At 41.5% G+C, this 15,350-nt stretch overlaps 1 protein-coding gene across 1 annotated transcript; it reads left to right on the top strand.

Annotated features, from left to right (window-relative positions):
- Nucleotides 1-7,592: 7,592 nt before the first annotated feature.
- vgll2a (vestigial-like family member 2a) lies at nucleotides 7,593-14,250 on the top strand. The gene is made up of 4 exons (XM_071531717.1): nucleotides 7,593-7,670; nucleotides 9,989-10,235; nucleotides 12,381-12,878; nucleotides 14,207-14,250. Exons 1-4 carry the CDS (start codon nucleotides 7,593-7,595, stop codon nucleotides 14,248-14,250), a joined length of 867 nt encoding a protein of 288 aa, XP_071387818.1.
- The last annotated feature ends 1,100 nt before the right edge of the window (nucleotides 14,251-15,350 follow it).

Raw genomic sequence — 15,350 nt, 5'->3', positions numbered from 1 at the left:
TTAATGCTTATTAACCATTAACTAACCCTTAACTTAGTGACCCTTATTGTAAAGTGTTACCATTTTTTTCCATGCCCGGCTGAATTCCCGAAAAGAACAGTTAACGTTACCCGGAATAGAGCTGGGTTTCCGAGATCAGCACACGGTCTAGCTGCTATTCAGTATCCACCGAGCGGACTGATAACATTAATATTAACTTTTAACTGTAACTCTGAATGTTTGCTCCCTCAATCCAGATTAATATTGAAAAATATTTTCAAAGAAGGAAAAGGACTCTGGACAGTCTGGACCAGAGGAGCTGCTGAGCAGTAAAACAGAGCAGATAATAATGTCAAAGTCTAGTGATGTAACGATGTAAAGATACAGGAGAGACTGACAGCACAGAGAGAAGCAGCAGGGCAGAGGGGCAGAAAAGCAGATTTCTCATTTCTACTCTTCACCTTGTAGTTATCTTTGACACAAAGTACTTTAGATATATACAGGTTAGTTATTTGTTTGACAAATGGAACTATTATTTAAAATGGAGAAATTTTTCAGTCATCCAGGGAATGGGATCCTTTATTGATAACAGCCTATATATTGACAATATAAGAGAATACAAGACACTTAGCCAGGCAGCCAGTGCTATTTAATAACAAAGGAATAGACAGCAGAGATGATGCACAAAGATGCACATGCGATAGGCTTTTTACTCTTATTGTATAATCTTATTTGTGCTTTTATTCTATTTTTTGTGGTTCTATCCTATTACTTGATCTATTTGTTTGCGTGCTTGTCAATTGTGACAAAAAAAAATAAAACTATCTAATCCACTCCATATTATTATATATGTGTTATTTCAAAATCTAACAACACCGGTGTGTGCTGGGAGAAGACATGGAGTGACATTTCGAAAGCTGAGATATTTCAGTGTTTTCAAATTCAAAATAACAGTCCACTGACAGCAGCTCAGCCTTTCTAGTGTTAAGGAAAATGAAACCGTACTCTGTCTTTCTCTGGGTAGACATAACAGGAGGATCAGCCTGTAAGCATGTGGTTCTGGATGCATTCCAGTGCCATGAGTGACCACCGTGTGTGTGTGTGTGTGTGTGTGTGTGTGTGTGTGTGTGTGTTAGTAATAGCTCCCAGTCCCAGGCACGCTGGAGTCAGTTTTCATCTCAAAGCCAGGAGTTGTTAATCGTGCGTTAAAGAGAGCTGATGTGTGTAAATGTGAATGTGTATGTGTGTGTGTGTGTGCATCCATATGCATGCCCGTGTGTGTGTGTGTGTGTGTAAGGGGCGTGCGAGGGATTGCTGGATTTTAATGCTAAAAGTGTTCAGGGAAGGCAAGACATGTTTGCACGCTTGTGTGTGTGTGTGCGTGTGTGTGTGTGTGTGTGTTGCTCCTATTTCTGCCACAGCAAATGAGGTTAATTAGGTGCAAACTAGTGTCTCTGATACAAATCATAACACATTTAATAGGCATCAGTCAATACATAATTTTAGGTGATTACGAACTACACTGCGGGAATGTATTGACTTTTTTCTTTCTTTCTACCGGCAACCTTTTGAGTTCTTGCATGTCGGTGTTCCGGAAACTATTCTTGACAAATACATAACCACATTTTCTGATACCGCAAGCAAGCACTTCACCTGAAAAGAGACGGCTCCAAAAGAAACCGGAGTTAATGGACACGTCAACCATTTTGATTTGAGTGCGCTGGAGTAGAATAACAAACAAAATAAGCAAGGGGAGAAAAAAAAAAGTGCCAGGTTACTCTGCACTCTGCTGCCCGTAACCTTGATATAGTAACTTATTCATCATCGTTCCTTTTGAATGCGTTTTTTTGAGCCACATTTCGCATGAAAAGAAGCGGAGAAAACTCGGAGTCGATAATTGAACTGTACATAACGCGACAATACACCGGTGGGATAATGGGTCTGAAAACAGTGACTGTGAATCAGTTGTGATTTGTAAATTGGTTTGGGAATCATTTGTATAGAGAGGTTTTCAAGTGATGTAACAGTGGTTCTCAAGATCGCAAGATGATTTTTTTTGGGGGGGGGGGGGGGGGGGTCATAAGATGATTTATACCAGTGGTTCTCAACGTGGGGTCCGGGGACCACCAGGGGTCCTTGATAGGGTTCCAGGGGGTCCCCCAGGAAATTGATGAATTGTTAAACATCGGCATTATTTCATTTACAAGAAGTTAAGACAATTAGAGAATGTAGAAGAATTACTGTTTTGATCTTAGTTATCTCTCTACCTGCAGTACAGATAGTCATGGAATTCTGGACAAAATCATATCTGACAATAAAAATATTCTCAGATTTGGGTCTGAGAGACAACATCTCATCAAATGGGGGTCCTTGGCCTTAATGTGGAAATAAATTAGGGTCCTTGATATGAAAAAGGTTGAGAATCACTGATTTATACAACAGGAAAAAAAAATATTTCTGCTATTCAAAGTTATCGTCAATTTTTGTTTTTTTCTGTGAAATACTGATTTTTTTTAAGCCTTCAGGACTCCTCCTTTCTAATCAAATGAAACAACCTGAAAAGAGAAAATCATTCTTTGGTTAAACTGTTCACCACTCTGCATATGCAGCCTGTTAACGCGGGTCGTGAGCATAGACTGTAAAAAAAGATGGAGGTAGTGAGTGTGATGTCACCCAAAGGTTTCTGAAGGGCCGCTTTGAAGCCAAAAAATTGGGTTTATGATCGCTGCTATGTTGACAATTTTTGGAGCCGCGGCTTCGACTGCTATTGGTCCGTAATTGACCTGTTGATCTCTGGATAGGCGACCTGTCAATCACTAGGAAAACTACCCTGTTTTATAACCGTTATATCCCGTTAACGCCATACGGACACACATTAGAAGCAGTGAAATTAGCTACTGAGGCCATAACTTCTTGTCGAAAAAATTTATTGACTTTATATTTTGAGTAAGAGGTTGGGTTGTGGTCCCATTGACTTGCATGGAGTTGCGCGGGATTCGGAGTGTTTTTGGAACCGGGCCCTAGCGGACGTTAGAGGAATCACTGCATGCTACCACTTCCTTATTGGCTTCAAAATTCACCCGTGGTTTTGGCTGTGAAGGGCTGGTTGCATTTCTAACCTTACAACTTGTCATCTCAGCAGAATTCAATAAACACAGTTAATTTCATGCACTGTTTTTCACTGGGAACTGCTAATTTCATCACTGATACATCTGACTGATTTTGTGTTTAGATGATGTCAGCTTGTAAGCTAGCTAACAGTAGTATTTGGTCAGCTATCACTGTCTTGTATTAAACACATCTCATAGGCCCGCTAGCGAATGTTTCTAGTAGAAGTCAGCATTAGTAGTGTCTTATTGCATGTCAGCATTAACATGTAAATATTAGCATTGGTTGCTTTGCTAAATAGCCTGCTGGCTAGTTAACTAGCTAACAGTTCTGTTCGGGTTAACTGAGCTGACTCTACCACTAGCTACAACTCTACTACTGAGTATTTTGCAGTAGAGACAAGGAATAAAGACTAGTCTGGGCCAGTAGCCTAAATTTGGAAACAAAGCTACAATCAGGCTTTTACTTTACTTTTACCTATAATGTTACTGGATAGAGCGACACCACAACAATCTTTTTCTAGTAGCCTAGCTCTCTTTTTCTTGCCCGGTTGTTAGGCTATATATTTACAATTTTTTTATTTTTTTTTTTTACAGCCAATTCTAACCCTAACCCTAATAAAAAGCATAAAAAGTAGGCTATTTCAAGCAGTTTCTAGTATACAGTATAGGCTATGACATTTTCTTAGCCGGAGGCAGTTACAGAAATCCTATTTTTGTATGTCTTTAGTGACACTATAGTACCATTTTTTCCCCCTTGGCTTGCAAGTTTTACTAATTCCTGCAAATATACTGCAAAATATAATTTGCAAGTTGCGATAACAAAAAACACAAAAAAAAACCTTCACAAAATCCTGGAGGGACTGTAAAGCTGTCACGAACTATACTACTACATTTCAGTTCATGTCCTGTTTTATCATAAAGGCTGTGCTAGTGGCTGACTTGGGGGAGTGAAGGATGTTTTGATTGGAAAATAGAATACAAATCTTGCAGCTGCTGTGAACCTACCACCACTTCCATTGAGAAGATCTGGACGACCAACTACATCTAGACAAGCTTTCCAAAAAAATCCTGTCACAGAATTTGGGAGCAAATTTGGATGGTATTTTTCCCTCAAACAAGTCCAAACTTAAATAAAATTGCAGCCCTGCCACCTCAGAAAGGAAAAATAGGGTTATCGCCAGAGAAGCGAGTGGATTTGGGGGTTGTAAGAGAAGGCCAACAAGTCATAGCAGGGACAACCACTAGATAGCAAGACTATTGTAACAGCGTTTGCTGATATTTCCATGTTGAAGAGAGGTCAACTCAACCAGAAGAGGAAATATCTCGAATTGAACTCTAAAATGCCTTCAAGAGGTATTTCCTATTCCAGCTGACCCTCACTTCAACACCAACCATCGCCAAACGCTGTTACAATGGCCTTGCTATCTAGCGGTTGTCCCTGTTATTGTGAACTGCCATGTGAAGTGCGTCGGACGTCCTATTCCTTGACTGGGGGGAGAAACCTTCGCTCAGATCCGCCGAACCTGCGGGCCACAGGAGAGAGGATGCCAAACATTCCTGGTTGAATTCCAAATCAAACCTTGGCGGTTCCACTTCCAGGACGCTGAAAGGCCGATCGTTGAATAGTGCCTGCGAGCTGAGCTGAGCTCCACTTCAATGGGGAGATATGTTGGGTTTTAACAGCTTCTCTACGCCACTTGTGGCGGGGGAACAGGTGTGCTGGTTGCTGGAAGGGTCCCAGTAAACAAAGAGAACAAACAGCCGAAAGGACAGCGAAGTGCCGGAATGACGAAACTGGTACGACGGATCAGTAAATTCATGGTGATAACATAGCGGCTACGTTTAAATACATGGAGAACTCCCTTCTTAACCCGGTTACTCAAGGAACCCGGTTTTGCCGCTGTTTTGGCGGACCCGAAGAGACGCCCCCAGCCCCCCAACCCCCCAACCCCCCCACCCCGCAAGCCTGATGCCTCCCCTCCGGCCAATCAGAGGCCGAGCTCCACCTCCGCGTTAATGGGCTTTTAATTGCATCTAAAAGTGGAAGTATTTGTTGTGTTCTTTTATCTTTCTATTTTACTTGATTTAATTCTTTTAATGCAGTGCGTTTTGCTTGTTCTTTTATATGAATTTGATCTTTTATCTGCCTTCTATTGATGTAAAGCACTTTGAGCTGCATGTTGTGTATGAAAGGTGCTATACAAATAAAGGTTATTATCATTATTAATTACTGGACGCATGGATCATCATAACATCTGATTTTAGACTTGTGTGGGATTTGCACGTCGTGTACACTGTGAAGCTGTCCGCTTTGAACACAATTGAGTGAAATTTAAATTTTTACTTTTTCTTAATTGTCATTGTACTGTAGCATGATAATTGGTGGGTAAATTGCTAGTGACCCCTGACTTCTAGTAATGGCACCAGATTGGGAGCAAACTATTTGACCCTTGACATCTAGAATCTGGCAGGCCACTGAGGGATTGTGGGAGTTCATAGTATTGCATTCCTCTCATTGGCCGGTTTGATGTGTTTACTCACTCAATTAGCACTAAGTGCCCATCAGCCCATCTGACGTCTACACTCCGCATTAAAGAAGAAGAACAGTGAATTTTAGCATCAATTCATCAGTATTGCTTGTAATGGTCACTGATCAGTTAAATCTGTATAATGTCAATTATGAAGATAGAAAGTAGTAAATTATCAAGATAGAAAAAGAATAAATAATTTTCTGATTATGAACTAGCACTAGCATTAATAGTGCTACACTCATTGTTAAAGTCACAATAAAATGTTCACCTTGTAGCTAATTCTCCATATCATAATGTACACTTTAACAATAAATGACAATTTTTTTCTTGTATTTTTATATTAGAATCTCATTACTTTTACTTCCACAGTGTAAACAGTGTATTTTTAGTGATTACCTCATGGCTACCAGTAGGCGAACATAAAAATCCCAACCGATAAAACATCACAGATTTTTGAACAATCCCTCTTCCACCCCTCCCATCACTGAAATCGAAATGTTTCCTTGTGACTTTAAAACCACATCGTTAATTTTTTGAGGATATTATAATTATATAGGCAGAGATTTTTGAAGAGGAAGATCTGTCAATGGAAACCAAGGTTTTTCCAGGTTTTGCAAACAATGCAGATGTAAGGTTTTCACCCAGCGTAATTACATATTCATCCATCTCTGATATGAATATGAAGCAGTTTGATTGATTCCATATTTACTATAGAATTGATGAGTACTACACTGGTTGTCTATGGGAAGCCCTTAACGTGAACTGATTCTAATGAGACATTTTGATCTGATTACACACAAGTATGCATGAATATGCTGTTCTTATTATTATCCTCCTGGGTTTTAATGGAGAGTTTTAGTGTCCCATGATGGTCTAAATGCTGTTTCAGAAGCTTTGCACCTTTCTGTGGGGAAACACTGAATACCCAAATGCTCAAAAATTTCCAAATTTAAAGATACTTAATATCAGTGCAAAATATTGCTTTTATCAGCAGCTTCAATGCTATAGTATGTGTATTGATCTTGACAAACCCTTGTCAGTCCAACCTAAGGCACTAACAGCCAATATAACGTATACATGTATATCACTACTTCAATGAACTGGGTTTATACAAACTTCTCATGGAGTAAACTGTTATTAACCTATTATTATTATTTGCACAAAAAGTTAAACTGACTGCAAAATTGTGATATAATACTCAATCCATTTGAAATTCTACAGGTTGGTCAGAAACATTCATATACAGCAGTGGTTCTCAACGTGGGGTTTGGGGACCACCAGGGGTCCTTGAGAGGGCTCAAGGGGGTCCCCAGCAAATTGATAAACTGTTGAACTTCAGCATTATTTGATTTACAAGAAGTGAACACAATTAGAGAATGTAGAAGAATGACTGTTTTGATCATAGTTTCACTGTTATCTCTCTACCTACAATACAGATAGTGATGGAATTCTGGAAAAAATCATATCTTACAATAAAGATATTCTCAGATTTGGGTCCAAGAGACAAAATCTCATCAAATGGGGGTCCGTGGCTCTAATGTGGACTAAATTAAGGGTCTGTGATATGAAAAGGGTTGAGAACCACTGATATACAGTATGCATAACACCTGGGAAGGATACGAGAATATGAACAGTGCAAATCCTGCACACGTCTAAAATCAGACGTTAGGATGATCCATATGTCAAGTAATTAAAAGCCCATTAACGCGGAGGTGGAGCTCGGCCTCTGATTGGCCGGAGGGGAGGCGTCAGGCTCGCGGGGGGCGGGGGGGGCTCTGGGGGGGGGAGGGCGTCACTTCGGGTTCCGCCGCTGTCCGGTGCGTAAAGAGCGCAGCTGAGCGCAGCGGGGGAGGCTCTCCGGCAGTCCAACCGGTCACTTTTTCACACCCGGGGATTTTACTCTTTCTTCTCCCGTTCTCCGACAGCGCTGCTTCCCTCAATGAAGCTTGGTTGCTCTCCGTGATTCTCCGCCATGAGCTGCCTGGATGTGATGTACCAAGTGTTTGGTCCTCAGCCTTATTTCAGCTCCTACAGCCCCTATCACCACCAGGTACGGACCATATCCACATCTCCGAATATCTAGAAAACTTTATTAATCCGCTTCCTACAGCCCCCATATCGCCGCCAGGTATGGATTATATATCTAGCAATATCTATAGAACTTAATCAGCTTCCTACAGACCTTAAAACTTTATTAATCAACTGTTACGGTTTATATATATATCCTATGTATAAAACTTTATAATTTAGTTCCTGTAGCCCTTATTAGCTATGTAGTCTATAAATATGCATAAAACTTTATGAATTACCCCGTACAACCAGCACATATGGATTATAAATCTATTAAAAAAAAAATGTTAATCACCTCTACAGCCCTTAATACCACCACGGATTATATATATATACAACTTTATTATGTGTAAATCATAAGGATTTATTCATTTCCCGGAGCCTATACGCTACCATATAGAGAATAGAAAACTTTCTTCTGTTTCTGCAGCCCGCTGGTTGAATATTCATATTCAGATACATGAGTTTCTCCAGACTAAATATAGAAATTGATGTTTTTTTCCCCCCAGGTCATCTGCCTAAAGTAGAAAGAGGAAAGTAAAAAAAAAAAAAATGCGTGTTGAATGCGTACTGAAAACAATATCAAATGTATTAATAGGCTATGAATACTATATTATACTTTTCTTCATAAGCAAGCCGAAACTGATTTGATATTCAATATATTTCATAAGCATAGTTCTACAATATTTGACTTTCACGATTTTTATGGATGATTTTTAACTGATTGTCATAGTGTCTTTTTCCAGAACTAGTGATTTACGGCCAGAAATAGTCTAACAATAATAATAATAATGACAGAATTGCACTCATTTTTTCCTCTGCGCTCTAATTTTACAATGCAGAAATTAATGTGTGAAGCCAATCATTTCAGATTAATTGGGTTTACCGTGACCTGTTCATATCAAGAAGAGTTTTACAACCTGATTATTGCATGAGCGCTTCCCAGATCCGCATGTTCATATTAATCTGTAATATTACTTTCACATTCATATCTGTGAAGTGAACTTGATGCCTGTGAAACAGTCGGACTGCGGCTTTTCGTGCGGCCTGTTAAAGTGCTTTTTCACTCTCTTAAAACCTCTCAGTCAACATCCACACATATTTCACATAGTGCCAAAACACACTGTCACCTCAACAACCTGTGGATCAGCCAGCGCCTACATTACACTGCTCCACAATTTGACTATATATAGCCCATTATCAATATTTATTGGCAATATATATGATCAACAGGGTGCATTTGTTAAATTTGGATTTTAGTCATTTCTATAAAAAATACAACTTCAAAACTGTTTGGGCTCAACTTAGATCAGAGAATTTGAAGTGATTTAAAATATCCCTAGCTTATTTATTTTCTATTCAACTAATAATAACAATCACAATAATTTAAATAATGAATAATTTTCTGGTGCAAAAGTGATAGATAGGAAACAAGTTGGAACATGACAATGTGTGTGTGTGTGTGTGTGTGTGTGTATTTCTGTATATACATTGATGCAGTGTTCACTTAAAAGGAGGGCAGACAACCACCAATATAAAAAAAACAGCCATATTTTCAGAAAAGCATTAATTTATGTTTTTCCCCCCCCTTTAAAGACTATATCCTTACATAACTTGAATCAGTATTATGTGTCTTACAATGATGTATAACAGTGATTCTCAACCTTTTTCATATCAAGGACCCTAATTTAGTTCACATTAGAGCCACAGACCCACATTTGATGGGATTTTGTCTCTCAGACCCAAATCTGAGAATATTTTTATTGTCAGATATAATTTTGTCCAGAATTCCATGACTATCTGTATTGTAGGTAGAGAGATAACAGTGAAACTATGATCAGAACAGTCATTCTTCTACATGCTCTAATTGTGTTAACTTCTTGTAAATGAAATAATGGTGAAGTTTAACAATTCATCAATTTGCTGGGGACCCCCTGGAACCCCCTCAAGGACCCCTGGTGGTCCCCGGAGCCCATGTTGAGAACCACTGATGTATAATATGAATTTTACAGCATAAAGATCAGCTTTATAAGGTGATAAACTCTATCTTGCAAATGTAAAGCTGGGTCTAGGTGAGAGTTTTGTTGAGTTTACCCTCCACTACATCCTCATATCTGTACTATCCTAAGGGTCAAAGGTCATGAGATTTCATATGAATTAAAAAAGTGCCACAAAAAGATATATATATACTCCACTTCTGTGCCAACCGTGCTTCTGTCAAGGCAGGAAATCAACTTTGAATTTCCCCACTCGCCCAGTCACAGCTCTATAAATCTTTTTTTTTGTTTTTTGTTTTAGAAACTGGCCTTTTATTCCAAAATGCAAGACCCCCAGGAGAGCGGCAGCCGGCTCGGCCCCCCCGGCCCCCCGGCCATCAAAGAGGAGGACAAGGAGCCGCCGCCGGGCGCCGAGTACCTGAGCTCCCGCTGCGTGCTGTTCACCTACTTCCAGGGCGACATCAGCGCCGTGGTGGACGAACACTTCAGCCGAGCGCTCAGCCAGCCCGCCGCGTACCCCGCCTCCACCGGCAACAAGGCCACAAGAGGTGTGTGTGTGTGTGTATGTGTGTGTGTGTGGTGTGTGTGTGTGTGTGTGTGTGTGTGTCAGGCTTTTCCCCTCCAAAATACTTTTTTTGTGGAAAAGCCTCTAAAAAGCCTCTAAAGATTCTGAGCCACCACGCCTATTCAGTAGTAGAGGAAATTCTGATGTGTGTGTGTGTGTGTGTGTGCTCAGTATGCCATATATTTATTTTATGTAAATTAGGCTCCAGCTGTTTTGGGTTTTTTTTTTTTTTAAAGCGGATACCAATATTGCGGGATTGAAGCTGTCAATAGCTGATATTTTGTGCAATATCTTTGCCTTATTCTACCACAGAGCTCCACACTTTCATCCATTATCTTCATGCAAACAAGGGGGGACTTTCAAATTGTGTCTACCCACTTCACTAAAATGTGAAAATCCTCACCAATTGCACTAGGGTTCAACCGATATGAGTTTTTGAAGGCCAATTTGGATTTAAGCTTTTTTTTTAAATTGACCATTTTCATGCAAAAAAATGACCAGTATTCAGTGTGTTTCCCCCAGAATTGTATTCTTGTCAGGGTGGAAAAGCCTCTGAAACAGCATTTAGACCATCATGGGACACTAAAACTCTCCACTGAAAGCCTGGATACTAATACTAATACTAGTACTAATACTGATATATTTGTTCATACTTGTATGGCATCTGATTAAAATGTCACATTAGAAGCAGTGTACCAGAGTGTAGCATTGCTCAATCCTACAATAAATATAAGATAGCACTTTATTAATCCCCTTGGGGAAATATGTAATCAATCAAACTGCTTCATATCCATCAAATCAGAGGTGGTCGACACTGTATCTGATATATTCTATCGGCCTAACTATCGGCTGACGTAAATCTATTCCTCCATCATCAGTGGAGCTTTTGCATGCCACCTCTTGATTTGTTATTGTGGGCTTTCACTTGTAAGTATATAAACACTGTTGAAAAAAAAATGTTTTTAGCCGTCTGAACAGAGCAGAGACTGAAAGTGTGTTTTGTTTCAGGTTCAGTTGGCAGTCCTTCCCTCTCGGCCTTGTGTTTGATGGAATCATAAAGTCAAACAAAGTGGAAGGCAATGATGAATTAGTGTAAATAACGCACGACAAAAATCATAACAACGCACTCTGTTGGAATGAAAGGATTGCAGGAGTAAAATATTGAGAAATAGTTTTCTGAGCAATTCATTTCACTAATTGTAGGCTATATGTTTGACAATTTTGCACCAATTTTCAGTGATTTGGCTCTGGACATATGAATATCTAAGTATTTCCTAGCTGTTTTTCTGGATATTGTCATATCCATTCTCACTTGTCGCTGTCTTAGGGCAAAGGCTCAACAAGCACAGATGCTGAAATTCAGCAGTGTCCCCACTGAAGTTTTGAAAAGGGTATGTAAAAGAAAAATGAAAATGAAAGGATGAAAAGAAAGACTTCCACACGTTTGGATCAACGTCATTTTTTTTTAGCTTATTGCCAAGCATTTTGCTAATCTTTATTACGTAGACGGTTTTATTTTCAGGGCTCTTTCTCTTCTCACCTCTAGCACCTTAGTTTGATCTAGAGAGTTCTGAGCCCAACCGGAATTAAAGGGGCAATAAGTAAAGCTTTTACTGCCCTGTTAACATCAAATGACCATCTGTGGAGGGTTGATAGGGTTGTTGATCAATACCAAGGCCTCAACATTGACCAGGTGCTGACCAGGTGCTGAGATTTCTGTCTTTCAAAACTCACTGTCTGGTCCATACTCTACTTCCAACTCCCAACCGACTGGAGTTTCAAGACACTCCCAATCCCTCGAATCCCCCCGAACTATTCAGCTTTGTTCCCAAGCCAGAAAAAGCCAAAGCAGTATTATTATTCCAATATTTAGCATGGTGATATATTCCCTCTTCACTATCTCTAGATCTGGGTAAGATCTGTTGGATCTCTGCTCTAGCTTACTCCTCTCTAGTGTGCAAATGTGACTTTATTGTTTGTAGGAGGAAATAAATTCTATCAATGTGGTTGCAATTCCCACTGGTCACAAATAGAGGTTGAAAAAGGTCATAGATTACTTAATGCCCCTTTAAGCAGACATTGAAAAAATCAAGGTATTCATATGTATTGTCCATTTCCATCCTTGCAGATGGATCATTCCCTATGAGCCAGAGAAGCTTCCCTCCTTCGTTCTGGAACAGCTCCTACCAGCCGTCGGTCTCCTCCACCTTGGGCAGCGCTCTGTCGGCCCCCCACTCAGAGCTCTCCTTCCCCGGGGACCCTTACTCCTCCGCCTCCCTGCACAGCCACCTCCACCAGCCGAGCCCCGACGCCTGGCACCCCTCCCACCACCACCACCATCACCACCACCACCCGTACTCGCTAGGGGGCGCGATAGGCACCCAGGGCTCAGCCTACCCGCGCCCAGGGGTGCACGAGGTGTACGGCACGGCGTTCGACCCGCGCTACGGCTCGCTGCTCGTGCCGTCGGTGAGGCCGCACCACCGGTTGGCTCCCGGCAGCTCGGTACCGGGGCCCAGCGCCTCGCCCTGTGACCTAGGGGGGAAGGGGGAATCGGGGGCCGGGTCGGCCTGGAGCGGCGCCTTCACCGGAGCCGGAGCTGAGATCGGACTCAACATGGACACAGGTAACAGTCGTCATGCAAACTTATGACAAGCGTATTGCCTACTGCAGCGGTTCTCAATCATTTGCTATTGTGACCCAAGAGTCTGCAGCTTTTCATTCCAACCAAACACTTCAGCTTCTAAATGTATTAGTTAATAGCTAAGTCTGTCTAGGTATTTCCTCTCTTTTCATGGTTGTTTCTCACCTGCAGCACCTTAGTTCAACCCTGGAAAGCCCGTTAGATTTTAGCCGTCTAAGAGAAGGCCAATGAGCCAATAGAATAATTATACTTTCTATTTCCTTGTGTGATTTTGAAAATCTAACAACACTGGTTTGTACAAAAATGTGGTCCAGGAAGAGGCTTGGAAGGACATTTTGAAATTGACACATTCCTTGGCGTTAATCTTGGTGGTAATCTAGTGAGTCGTGAATCCAACCAGAAGTAACCAGACAAAACTAAGCGTCTCTATTTCCCCACCGAGCAAATATTTGAGGCGCGTTCACACCAAGCATATTTGGAGTGATTTATTTGAACTCTGAAGCATATCCTCCTTCAGTTCGGTTCGTTTGGCCAGGTAAGAACAATGAGATTCAAACTGAAATGTGGGTCTCGATGCTCTTCCAAGAGAATTGTGGTGCGTTTCATTAGGAGTGAGAATGTAATCCAAACCGAGTACAGGAAACAATCCCAAAACACATTATGGGTATAAGGAGATGTTGGCTATTTCTTCATGTGTTCTTAACTGTATGGACACCAGAGAAGGTCAATTACAGCAAAGAGCACAGACAAGTCCACCATGCTTAGCTAAAGTTACTAGAGTCAGATTAGTTTTAGTGTTTGCTTGGAATGACAACCTGCACATTCTGGCACATGGTTGAGAAACGCTGGTCGAATGTATAAACCCACAAAGCTGAAAGCCCATCAGATAGCCTTCTCTTCCTCTATAATTCTTTAGTTCAGACTATTTGAATATAAGCAGCACTGGAGACGGGGATGCCTGTCAAAATGAGACCATACAGTACAAAGCAAGACAATTTTACAATAAGAAACAATGCTCTTTAGAGTATGGAAATCAGATTTAAATGAAGATCTATTTCCCTGCCTCAGATCAGCTTACCACAAGTGGCTTAAACCAACAAACTGACTGTCAATCAGAGCCTTAACATCAGCTGTCAACTTCCTTTTCCATTGCTGCTTTGCTTTCATCCCTTCCCTGCCTCGGGCCTTTCCTCTTGCTTTTATCAACAAGACATTTGCCGCTCTTTTCCTAATCCCCCCTTTTTCTCGCTCTTCTCCCCTTCCGCTGCCTCTCCTGTTTTTTTCTCTTCCTTTCTTTCCTCCGCTCTCAGGTCTGCAGGCGCAGGATAAGAGCAAGGATTTGTACTGGTTTTAGAGACCGCTGAGACTCTTCCCCCTTCTCTCCTCCTTCAGCTGGCCACTCTGTCGCCTCTTCCTCTCCCGCTCTAAATCTGTTGTTCCGCTGTATGGGATGAGACACTGACAGATATCCGCACATGGACGGACAGGCGGACGGTGGTTCTGCGCCTTTAACGGCTTCTGGTCTACTTGCAGCTCGGCGTTACGGCGGACTGTGCGGCGGTAACGCGGCCCTGCTGAGCTGAACGGGCCAACACTGTGGATGTAAAGTGAGCGCGGGAAAGACTGCGGCCTCGCAGAGAGAAGAGAGAGTAGGTCGAGCGATGCGGACAAAGACAAGACTCTTTGTGCTTCCTTGACAGGCAGGGACAACACTCCTCGAGTGTGAAAAGCCTGGGGGACAGACGGACAGACGGAGACACATGTCCTGTCAACCTCCAGAGACAAAGAGCTTGAAGGACTTGGCAGGAGGCTCGCCTCGCCGGGACAACTGGGCAACACACGCTGGGAGAAGTGGCTGGAAAAAAAGGAGGCGTCGGTGTTGAGGAGGCATTTGACGGACGGCAACGTGCAGGAGGAGTCCAAGCCCTTCGGTTTACACGAGGCGCAGGTTCAACATCAACCCAAGCAAAACAAACATTCTGATATTATGGCACAGTAAAAAAATCATATTGAAACAGCTTTGGAAACTGTTTTGAACTGATATCAGAAAGATATTTATGTATAAAAATGCAGGTAGCAGCTATGGACGACCACGGACGTCATCTCATTTTGGCACTATATTTACATAGGTTTTCGATGTCGTATCAACATGTATTCAAAATGTTTGCGAGGTACGACTTAATTTTGGTGCCCGACTCACTAGATTAAAGGAATAGTTCACCCAAAAATGAAAATTCTGTCATCATCTCCTCCCCCTCATGCCGGTTGAAACACAGGTGAAGTTTGTCCATATAACACACAGGGAGGCTGCCAGCACAACTCCATAGCAGCCTTCTCCAAAACAACTGAAGTCAGTGGGGACCAGTTCTTCAGAGTTCCAAAAGGACCTACAGTATATTTACACCATCATTTAGTGCAAATCTTAACTACAGCTGATTGATTTGCAACACATAA

This window comes from Centroberyx affinis, unplaced genomic scaffold (assembly GCF_046629955.1).
Source record: "Centroberyx affinis isolate AG114_WGS23_722 - 3 ecotype Tasmania unplaced genomic scaffold, CSIRO-AGI_Caff_v1 ptg002116l_1, whole genome shotgun sequence".
NCBI lineage: Eukaryota > Metazoa > Chordata > Actinopteri > Beryciformes > Berycidae > Centroberyx > Centroberyx affinis.
Note: the sequence above shows the minus strand (reverse complement) of the source record. Positions and strands in the feature narration are given on the sequence as shown.

What these genes read in the sequence shown, in the direction of transcription:
- vgll2a (XM_071531717.1), top strand. Translation starts at nt 7,593, where the DNA reads ATGAGCTGCCTGGATGTGATGTACCAAGTGTTTGGTCCTCAGCCTTAT. An exon ending in CGGCAACAAGGCCACAAGAG is followed by an intron (nt 10,236 to 12,380) that starts GTGTGTGTGTGT and finishes CCATCCTTGCAG; the next exon opens with ATGGATCATTCCCTATGAGC. An exon ending in CGGACTCAACATGGACACAG is followed by an intron (nt 12,879 to 14,206) that starts GTAACAGTCGTC and finishes CTCCGCTCTCAG; the next exon opens with GTCTGCAGGCGCAGGATAAG.